Below are 11,409 nucleotides of genomic sequence, written 5' to 3' on the forward strand. Positions count from 1 at the left end.
TTTGTGGGGCATAGGAATTCATTCATTCCCCCCCCCCAAAAAAAATATAGTCTGGCACACCACATGGTCTGAGGGATGGTGGACCAGCCCGTGGCTGAAAAAGGTTGCTGACCCCTGCGGTAAAGGGATATAGGTGACACTATGGTCTAAACCACTGAGCCTCTTGGGCCTGCCAATCAGAAGGTCGGCAGCTCAAATGCGATGGGGTGAGCTCCCATTGCTCTGTCCCAGCTTCTGCCAACTTAGCAATTTGAAAGCACACCAGTGCAAGTAGGTAAATAGGTACTGGTGAAGCAGGAAGGTAAATGTTTCTGTGCGCTCTGGCTTTCATCACAGTGTTCCGTTGTGCCAGAAGTGGTTTAGTCATGCTGGCCACATGACCCGGAAAACTGTCTGCAGACAAAAGGTTGCAGACAAAAGCCTTGGCCTGAAAGCAAGATGAGTGCCACACCCCACAGTCACCTTTGACTGGACTTAACTGTCCAGGGGTCCTTTACCTTTACCTAGTGTGCTTAGTTAAATGATCACACAGATCCCTTGTTGGTCATCATGTGGAGATAGCCTGAGCCTTTAATCTTGCCTTCTAAAGAACTTCAAGTGTATGGCATAACCTGAAGCGCTGCAATGTTTGTTCCTATTTCTTTGCCAAATGCTTCTGATTGCCAATCCTGCTAATATGTACCAAGCACCTGCTTCAACAGTTTCCTGAGATAAAGATCTAATCTTCCGCACTCATACAAACAGTCATTATATATCCTATTAGTTGTTCAGGAGCCACGGGGCTCCATTATTTGTGCTGCAGTGTGAGGTGTGCAAGCTTTAAGCAACTCTCTGGGGATCCTTTGGGAAGAGGTAGAAATCTGCCAACATGTGAAGTAAACAAATTTCTTAAATATGATCTACTGTTATCCCAAAGGAAAGCAGTAGATCATATTCAAGAAGCAGTGGATTGTAACATTCTGTTCTTAGAATGCAGGGAAAGGTATTATGAAATAGGCACTGATGTGGGAGCTGATCAGGAATGTGGGCTTGATGTTGAGCAATGGAAACAGTGGGGGCCACTCATGTGTGAAGGCTCCCTACCATGGGCTCCTCCCTACCAGGATTTGTGTTGGGGGGGGGGGCAGAACCTCAGTTTGCTATGTATTTTGATTGAATTTTATTGATTGTGGGGCAGCTGACCCTCCCTGCCCCCTCCCAGCTATGCTAGTGCTCCCTACCACCATCAGGTCTGGAGGCCAAAGGACCCACACCCCCATACCCACTAAAGCTCTTTCACTTTCTGCAAATACCATCTTCAGGGGGAAAAGTGAGAGATAAAGATCAGTTGTACTGAAAAAAGGTGATTGGGAAAAGTTCATCACCCCAAATACCTGCTTATGAGGGAGGGAGGGATTTCTGGTGGTTTCCATGATAAACTGAAATGTATGCTGCTCCCTCTTCCTTAATTTCCTCTTAGATAACGGGTAAAAAGCCTGCTTGTGTGCAAGCCCTACTCTTTTATTTATCTCAGAGATGGGAGATATGTGAATAAGCAGCCGGTACAAGTTTCTGCATGCAGCGTGTGCATGCTTATCCATTTATTCAGAAACCACAAGCTCAGTCATAACTTTTACTTTCATGCTTCTTGCCCAGAAGGGCAGAGTTAAAGGCCCTTTGCCTGCTCCGCAGTCTCATTACCTGGGTCAACAAACACAGAGAGAGTTTTCAAACCTCAACACGTATGTTCTCACATGCACAAACTGACTGCCAGCAGTGCCAGGGCTCCCTCTACCCCCCTCCCAGCCCGACACTACTCTTTGTTTGCTGCCCGTGGCAGCCTTTTTGTGCTGGCACCCACAGCACTTGTATCCAGGGCTGGCCCAAGACATTTTGCCGCTTGAGGCAGAACAGAAAATGGCACCTCTGCCACAGCAGGCTCCTCTTCCTCCTCCTCCGCCAGCCGTCTGCTGCCATGTCCCACCTCAACCCGAGGCAATTGAAGGAGGCCAGGTAAGCCCCGGAACACCAAAAGTGGAGGAGAGAGAAAAGGAGGCCAAAGAGGAGGAGGTAGCAGCAGCAGCAGCCCTGCGTCTTCCCAGGCTGCGCATGGGAAACAAGCACAGGAGGTGCACTCCTCAGAGGTTTGGATCTGCTGCCCCTCCCAGCTGTCCCCAGCCTGCTGCCTGACCAAGGCTAATGGGCGGGTCAGTCTTGCTTGTCTCAATTTATGAGTGCTGGCACCTCATTTTTTTAATACCAAAAAAAGCACTGCTTGCTGCCATACCTGGCTGTTGGAACATGTCCCTTAGAAAGCATGTTATCTGTCTAAACAGAGATTAGGTATCTTTCAATATTGTGTAATACTTCTGCTGTGCTGACAACTGTGTGATTAAAAAGTGGCAAAAGGGTGGGTTTTCCTACTTCCCCAACACACTTAAACTGGGGTTCTAGCCTGTACTAAGCCTTGTGAGTAGAAATGTAAAGTAGAAGATACTCTGCATAAGGTGCAAGAGGCACACGCAGCAATGAACTCAAAACAGCCAGGAGTTGGCTACTTTGGAGTCTCCCTCTGAAGTCCATCTCTGGTACAATTGTACAGCTGAGCCTTCTAACAGATTCTGCATGATAAAACAGACGGACAGAAAGTAGTCTTCCTCCTCTCCCAATGTGCTCTTGATGTAAGGAAGAGATATGCTGACAGTGGTGGGGGAGGAAAGAGGCAGAGGTCAGTAGCAGGCGCTCTCTTGGTCAACAGGTCCTCCCCCCACCCCCCCGTAACGCGAGGTGGAGCAGCACCAGCGACCTGTCACAGCGAGGATTGCTGGAATCCGTTGCATTATCCACTGGCACTTGTGGCGCCTGTCCTATAAAAGAAATGCCACTTCAGTATAATGATGGCATCTGCATTTGCGGTGAGGGAAGCGGGAGAAGAAGCGTCACGAGACACTTCCTCCTTGTCTTCTGGGGGACACTGTCACAGCCAGTTGCACCTTGCTGCGGCTTAAGGGGGCGATTGTTGCTGGCAGGTGGGCGCTGAGAGTCAGAGGGAAATCGACCCTGGGAACTTTTTTTTGTTTGGTTTGGATCGATTAGCAGACTCTTTGGCTCAAAGCTGCGATCTTCGTCCCGGGATGGAGGCAGCTTTGCTCCCTGCCCCAAGCCCCCACCAGCAGACCCCAGGGTGGGCCGGCAGGGGGCGGCAGCGCGCAAAATCCCTCGCTTCCCTGGCGCAGCAAAGAATCGCTGCCACGTAGCAACACGCAAATCTCGAGCAAAATCTGTGGACCAATTTAACCGGGGGGGGGGGTTCATACTCTAGGGTCTAGGGTAGGGGGGGCTGCTCCATTCCTCCTCAAGTGGGCTCTTAACAGCACCTGGGGCAGTTCGTACGTAGAAGGGAGCCCCGCGTTTGTCTGACCAAGGCTGAGCAATGCGATCCCTTTGCTTGCAAGACGCAACAAGCCGGGCGCCCTCGGTCTTGGGCTGGAGAAGAAGATGGAGCACTCTGGGGAGAGCGGGCCCGAGATGACAGGGCAGGGCGGGGAAGACACGATGCTTCTAAGGCACGGCCCCGCGAGGGATCGCTGGGATCGTCAGGTAAGAAGGGGCCCAAGACAACGAGGCTTTCCTAGAGAGCAACCTGAAGCCTTAACAGGTTTATTGTCGGCTTCGTCCGATGCACGACTGGAATGAGGACCTGAGGCACCTACAGCCGCTGTGCGGGGTCCACCCAAAGCACGTCGGGGGCGCGCGCGCGCGTCTTCTCTGGGACGTGCCTGTCCAAGGTGCTGCTCGGCGCGTGGGGGCTTCTCGGGTCTGCGAGCGGGAGCCCTCAGAGGGAGGGGCAATTGCGCGGATGTCTTCCTGGTTGCGCATCTATGTGCCAAAGACATCGCACATGTTTCCACGAGAAAATGTACGTGCCCCCAGCCGGCTGCGTCGGTGTGGGTCTGTCTGAGAGAGCGAGCGCGCTTTGCGCCTGTGCCCCTTCGGAGTACGCGCGTGGCCACAGCCATCTGTTTTGCTCCGCGCGCTTCTTTTGTGCGTCCGCGCCCCCTGCGGCCCGTGCGCGCGCGCCTCCAAGCCGGAGCATGCCTTCGAGGTATATGTTTTCCTTGTCATGTGGGTGGCGACGATATTTATTGACACTGCGCGCGCGAGGAAGGGGGCCGCCTCTGGGGTCCCGCCGAGCCGCCTCTCTCCGCCGCCACCACCAGGGCTCTGCGCAGCCCCCTCCCCAGAGCCCCACGGCGCGGCAGGGCGGGAGCGGGTCGGGGAAACAAATCGCCCCAATCAGCGAGCGGGGCGGGATCGGGCGGGGCGGAGCCGGCCAGGGAAGGCGGGACGTGCCCGCCGCTGTTGCTGCTGCCGCCGCTGCCGCCCCCTCGGAATCCTCTCCCAGAACTTTCATTAAAGTCGGCGTCCCCCCCGAGCCCGCGGCAGAAGAGGGACTGTCGGCTGCCACGCGCGGACACGCTGCTCCCGGGACGCGCAGCAGGCGAGCTCGCAGGGTGCGCGGCGGCGAGGCGAGGCTGAAGGAGTACGGTTCGGGCTGATGCAATTTTCTCAATAAGAGGATCCTCCACCTTGACAGCGCGCCTGAAAAGCCCGGGCGAGGCACCGGCGGGGAGCGGCAGGAGGAGGCGGGAGCGGCATGGCGAGGGTAAGGCGCGGGCAGAGAGAAAAGGATCCCGGGGTTGGGTTTGGAGACACGCGCGCCGGTGTGCGCGAGAGAAAAAGAGAAACGAAGGGGCGGGGTAAGCGTGGTAGGAAAGCGTGGTGCCGCCGAGGAAGCGCCGGCGAAGGTCCGGAGGCGGCGCGGCTTCCAGTGTGTTCCATCCGCCGCTGTCACTGGAGCTGCCTCGAGGCAAGACCTGTGGCGGGCAGCCCCGGAGGCGGGCTGTCAAAGGGTGTCCCGGACCCCTGAGCTTTACGGAAACCGCCACGCGGGAAGGGAGCGGGTGCGCGCGGCCTGTCTGGACGCCGCGGGTTTCTGGCCTAGGGGAGGTGAAGTTGCCGGGCGCTCCCGGGGGCCGGGGGATCCGCGCGCTGTAATTTTCCACCCCGGCATGTGCGGGGGCGGGGCGCGGAGCAGCTCCCACGTGGCAGCTGATGTAACCCCCCGTTTTCTTGCCCCCTCCGCTGCTTTTAAAGGGATCGCGCGCCCTCTCTGGCCAGGTGTTTCGGACTTCTCTGGATTTGTTTTCACCCACGGGCTGTGTGTGTGTGTGTGGGCGTGTGTGCCAGGGGTGGTGGTGCTTCCTTCAACCGATGCTGTGGTGGGTCCAGTATTGTGACATCATATAGAAAGTGGAGAGTGGTGTGGATTTGGAGTTGAAGGAGTGACTTAATAGCTACATCAGCTTGGGGGTAGTATCAGTGAGAGGTTTTTGCCAGCACTTGTCAATGGTCTGTCAAGGATTTCTCTCTCTCTGTGTGTGTGTGCGCGCGCGCGCGCCACACACGCACATGGACATTATGCCGAAAAAGAACTTACAGTTTTTCACTCAACTTTGGGAGGCTAAACTTGCCTCACAGTATCCTGTGTCCTCTTTCTAGCTTGGCCACATGCCGACTTGTAGAATTACAAATCTGAAAGTTAAAGGTGTTCAGGCAGTAGGAAATCAGTTAATGCAACAGTGTACCAATGGTACGGTGTGTGGGGGGGAATCCACACATAATTTACATATTGTTAATTGCAACAGGTTTGATGGCTGCAGACAACTTTGTTGAAGGTGCTGCTAGCTTTCCACAATAAATGCGCCCAACTAAAACAAAGAGCCTAAATAATAGATTCAATCCTGAGGATGGACTGAAAGGCAAAAAGCTCACTTCGCACTCAGAAATGGAGGCTGTTCAGTTACAAAGAGAGACTGAGAAAACTTACAAAATTACTCCTTCTGAATAATCAAAACAGCAAAGACCCTTGTGGCACCTTAAAGAATTACATGTTTATTGTGGGTCGGAGCTCACTTCGTCAAATGCCTGAAGTGAAATATACGTTGACCCTCCCTGAATACAGATGAAAGAAGAAAGCGGGGAATGAATGTATAATTATTTTTTGCTGTGATATTATTTTTTGTTTATGCTGCCACAAAACTAGCATGGCTACCCCAGGAGTTCTAATTTTTAAAAAAGAATCTGTAACAATGTTTTATTTCCGATTATGAGGAATAATGTTCCGCCAGATCTCCATTTCAGCCCATCAGCAAAACAGTACCAACACTCATGGACTGGGACGTGCAAGAGTCACTAGATTACATCCCAGATCAATGCTTCATTCTGAGACAGTCTCATCCATCCTTGAGGAGATAAAAATGCAGGTTGCCCTGTTCCACATAACCATACTTGTGCTCATGCAGGTCAGCATCAAGCTGTTTGCACCACTGAGATGTGGACGTTGCCAGTGTGGTTTGGGTGGTCCTCAGTTTCCCAGTATCTGGGTTCAGCAGCTTGAATAGCCAGACACGTAACCCTAGGGCTGTCTTCATTATTGTGTCATGCTAGCCTGAGTAGTAAATCAGTGGCAAGAGTGGAGATCTGATTACAGTGGTACCTCAGGTTACATATGCTTCAGGTTACATACGCTTCAGGTTACAGTCTCCGCTAACCCAGAAATAGTGCTTCAGGTTAAGAACTCTGCTTCAGGATGAGAACAGAAATTGTGCTCAGGCAGCATGGCAGCAGCAGGAGGCCCCATTAGCTAAAGTGGTGCTTCCGGTTAAGAACAGTTTCAGGTTAAGTACGGACCTCCAGAATGAATTAAGTACTTAACCTGAGGTACCACTGTACTGTTAAAATAACACTTTGGGCTGAGCTAAGGCCAGGATTTTTTCATAGTATGAAGTGTGATATATTCCCGCCAGGTCTCAGAAGTTCCCTCCCCCCAAAGTCATTGCTGACTCTTCCAAGGCAATTGACTTTCTTGCAGGACTTCTGATCCCCTTATAGTTGTGACGTACAGCTGCTGAAGGCTATTCAGTGAACCAAGACATGGTTGGCAGGAGTGCTCCCTCCCCCAGGCCAAAATGCAGTGAGTGTGGCGGGAGGGGGGAGCTCCTTGTTCGGTCCCGTGGGCAGGGTGGGTCAGTCCACTTGAGAGAGAGAGTGTGTGTGGACAAAGTGGCTCTGAGAGAAAGTGCCATCCCTGGGCACAGCTTCCCTTGTGTCCCCTTTGTGAGATGTCCTGCTATTTTGCAGGGTTTCTTAATTGCACTTCCGTGCTTTTGGCATGGCAGAGCAGAAAAACTTTTCTGCATCCCAATTCAGTAGCCGCTTGTTGGCAGGACAAGGACTGCTCAAGTATGAAAAGGGAGCCATCATTCCGGTGTCTATCTAGAGTGGGGGCAAGTCACTCAAGCTTAGGAACGGGGTAGTTTCCCTATCACATAATGCCTTCTGTGTCGCTTCATTCGTGCACCTCCCCACAGAGCATACTTTCCCCCCCTTGTCTGATCCCTGACAGCTTGAGGGTGTATCATTCACGTACTTCCTTATATTTAGGACACTGGAGCAGAAAGGGCCTCTGTTCCAGCTGCTCCTCAGGGTCCCGTTGGTTGCACAACGTCTCCTCTGGCCTCAAGAGTGTCCTTTGTTATGCTGTATTTTCACCTTGGGTCTTTGGCTAGTTCCTTGCTGCAAGCATAAGAGTGTGATTATTATGGTGTCCTTCCTTGAAGTGAAATGCACATTTATTTGCAAGTGTGCACTGGGCAGGATCCTGAGGGCAATTTGTTTGCTAGGCTGGTGGTTTAAACACCTTTCTGGTTGTGAGAGGCAGGCTGTGAAACAGCAGAGAGGATTATCACTCATGCCTCATATTTTATGCTGGGCCTGTTTCCTGGTTATAATGTTGTGGAAACTTCACCTTTTACCTGAAACAGGGCTGCTGAAAACTCGTGTGTAGCAACCATATATCCAAGACTGTGCATACTCTTGCATTTATTTATTTTTTAAGAGAGAGATCTGCACAGAAGTTTCCACAATTTGTGGTAGCAAGCATGTAAATCAGATTTGCACCTTTTGCATATCTCCATTTCCCTGATTTCCGAGGAGATTTGCAGGGCGCTGTCAGGCTTCCTCCTGAACTCAAAATCGTGTGCTCATTTCCCTTCTGGTTTTTGGCACTTGGATGTTCAAGCTTATATTTGCCTTCAGAACTGCCAGAAATTTGCTTTCCACCCACCTCTTTATCAACAAGAGCTAAAATTCGCAGGATGCTGAATTTTCTGGCTGCTTCTAAACTTATGTCTGTACTTCTTATGTTGTATTTCTTCCTTCCTTCTCAGGAAATAATAATAATATGCCAACAAATTCAAACATCAAACAAGGGCTAGCCCAAGACATTTTGCTGCCTAAGTTGAAGAACATGAGAGCCTCAGTGACACCTCTATCTGAAATTACCGTAACCAGATTGGTGACATGTTAGCATCCTCCACTCTGCCTGGAGGTAGTAGATTAAGAGGTCTGGTGTGAGCTGTGTGGCACACACAGAACTGCTGTCCAACATTGCTTCTCCCCACATCCTAAATCTGCCACCTGAGGTGAACCCCTCTCTCTGCCTAACAGTATAGCTGGCCTTGTGTCCTGCCACTGCTACCTCTCTCTCCTCTTCCTCACTTGGCAGTTGTTCCCTCCCTGTGTTCTTCAGAAGCTCATTACTTGGAGGCCTAGAGATTGTAGTGCACCATTTTTTAATGTTTCCTTTCCCAGTGCACAAGATCACACCCTTATCATTTGCATTCAGCTGGAGTGATGATCACTCCTTCATTTAATGCTGCCAGTCTCTAATACAAAGTGAAATCCCACCTCATTGCAGCCAGCATGTTATAGTTATATGTTTAACGTACACCACATGCTGTGTTTGAATGCACTGTATTTAAAATGCTGTAAAGGGAAGTTTACCTTAGGCAAGAAGTTTCACTCCAGCAAAAGTGTCAGAGAAGGCTGATATTTTTGAATTGGTTCTTGTTAAAGATTGTCTTGTGTTGGAATATAAACAAATGAACAAGGAAAGTCTCTGCTTTGGATTCATAGAGTCTTTTTCACATTTCATTTACATTTGGTATGAGACACTACTGTCATAGACACTGTGTGGTTAGGGGAAAAGAGGGGGAGGGAGAAAGATGGGGGGATAGCGATCTTCCATTCTGTTGCATAGTGTTTGCGCAAGTTTTTGTGTCAGCATCATGTGTGTAGGTCCTTTATTATTATATTTATTTTTTTATTTGGCATTGTGAGAGATTAGAGGCTTCAAAGCTTGCTTGGTTGCAGTGTGGTTTGTTTGTATCTGTGAGCTGTGGGGGGGGGGTGTTGGGTCAGATTAGCCATAGTAGTTTGTATGTTGTTGGGGTGGGATAGATCATTGTCTTGTTGTGATAAAAAGGAGCTACACCAAGGTGAAGGTGTCCTCCTTTGCTTGTCCGCATGCTGCTTTAAGCTTAAGTTACTTACTCGCAGCTAGAAATATTGCAACTAGACACTGGAAGGACCTATAAGAAGTGAACATAGACCACTGGTACAAAAATGTATGGGAAGCCGCCCTATAAGAAGACTGATACTTTTTCATTCAATAAAGTAAACTACCTGGTGATTCATCACAGGAGAGCCGCAGAGCTCTCACAGCAGGAAGTTGGAACTTGAGAAGCCAGCATGTGCTTCTGGGAGATAGCTGGCAGCAGCAGCAGTGGTTGCAAAGAAGCTCTGCAATGATGAACAAGCTTAGCATCTCTCTCTGGGTTCAGAGAGAGAAAAGTTTGCTGAACTGCATAAAGGACCGGACCCCATTTCTTGTTTCCAATGTATTACTTTTGTTATTTTGCAATGTTTATCTCATTTTAACTAGTATTTAAGATGGTTCTGCAGTAAAGATTTGAAATTTATTCTTGTGGTAGAGAGAATTCATTTCTACACAAGTTCTAGGGCAGGGATTTCACTGACCAGCTCCCAACACAGCACAGTGTAGTAACTAAATGACTAAGCTTTGGACCAGGAAGTTCCTTGTTAAATATCCCCTCTGCCTTGGATTTGGTAGAGGATGTTGAACGAGACATATTTTTCTCGAGTCTGCAGTACAGGGCTAATAATACAGACTACCCTAGATGGCTGTTGTAAGGGCAACTGACAGCGTGTATAAAGTGCATGGAAAATTATACAATATTAAGTATGAATATAATCATGTCTCCAAAGAATGGCATATTTTTGAGTGCCAGGCAAAAAACATTCCTCTTCTTTCAGGCCTTTGGTTAATTAAAGCCTTTTAAATGGGGGGTGGGAGGTGTTATTGATTTTGTCTGTCATTATGTTATATATTTTTGTGTTTTTATATTGTAAACCATCCTGTGATCTTTGGATGAAGGGTGGTGTTGAAATTTAATTAATAAAAATAAAATATGAATATATTTTAACTAATCCATGAGGAAATAGTTGATGGAAGAAATGGGATGAGAGGCAAGTCTGTGTACTCATACTCATGACGCATCTGTTCCAGTTCACTGTCTTTAACTTTTCAGGAGCTGCCCTTTCAAGTGTCCAGGAACCAAACGTGCCCTGTGGTATTGAGGTTGCCACCTCTGTCCTGGAGATTTGAAAAAAAATGTGGCAGTGACCACCTCCTGTTTTTCTGTAGTGAATGTGCCAGCTGTTTAGTGGTTGTTTCACAATAAGATATCCAGGGCCCAGTTTTGTGTTCACAGTCCTGTTCACAGGAAGTGAAGCACAATTTGTTCAGCTTTATTGCTTGCTGAATACAATTAGCATCCATAGAATGTCAAGCAAAAGGATCTAGCCTTGTCCTGAAGCTGAAATGAAGCTCTCTCCCCCCACCCAACCCCATGGCTCACTGCATTTCAACCAAACTAGTGAGTCCGCCATGTTATTTATAAACACCTCTCTCTTTTGCCCTGCTCTACGTTTGCAAAAACCCACACAACACACATTTGCTTAATTATATTGGTTTTCATAATTTATATTCGATCACGGATCCTGTGGTCCTGATGTTTTTTATTTAGTCGTTAGTGTTTCCGAATTTGGGTTCTGAATTTTAATTCAATAATTTAGAGAGACTTAATGATTGTGTCTACTTTCTTGTTGCCGAGTTCTGCTTTCAGTGCCAGTTTACCCTGGTACTCAGAGCCAAGTATATTATGGAAGTGAAGAGAAGACCAGGACTCTGGTGATCATGCTTACATGTGCACATTCCCCTAGCTGGAGCCCAGGTGAGGAGAATGAGGTGATGTTTCCTCCCTGGTGACCAGAAATGTCTGATGCAGCTAGGTCAGCCCCCTGGGGGGGAGGGCACCTGGGGCCCACCATCGTAAGGCACAGGAAGAAGCGGATGCTCAGATAGGTCTGCTAGGAGCTGAGAAGACAGAATTACCAGGACCCTTTCCTTACAGTAGCCGCATTCTTGGAGTGACGGCTAAGTGC

General features: G+C 49.3%; 1 protein-coding gene across 2 annotated transcripts in view; it reads left to right on the forward strand.

The window, feature by feature from the left end:
* The first annotated feature begins 4,317 nt into the window (after positions 1 to 4,317).
* Positions 4,318 to 11,409, forward strand: part of SLC6A9 (solute carrier family 6 member 9) — a 55,332-nt gene continuing 48,240 nt past the window's right edge. For both annotated transcript variants that reach the window (XM_028733730.2, XM_077928798.1), the window contains exon 1: positions 4,318 to 4,645. Coding sequence is in view for 1 of the 2 variants with exons in the window: in XM_077928798.1 (XP_077784924.1) it covers positions 4,637 to 4,645 (9 nt within the window). In the remaining variant the exon portion in view is untranslated. The remainder of the gene's footprint in view (positions 4,646 to 11,409) is intronic.

This window comes from Podarcis muralis, chromosome 5, assembly GCF_964188315.1.
Source record: "Podarcis muralis chromosome 5, rPodMur119.hap1.1, whole genome shotgun sequence".
NCBI classification, from domain to species: Eukaryota; Metazoa; Chordata; class Lepidosauria; order Squamata; family Lacertidae; genus Podarcis; species Podarcis muralis.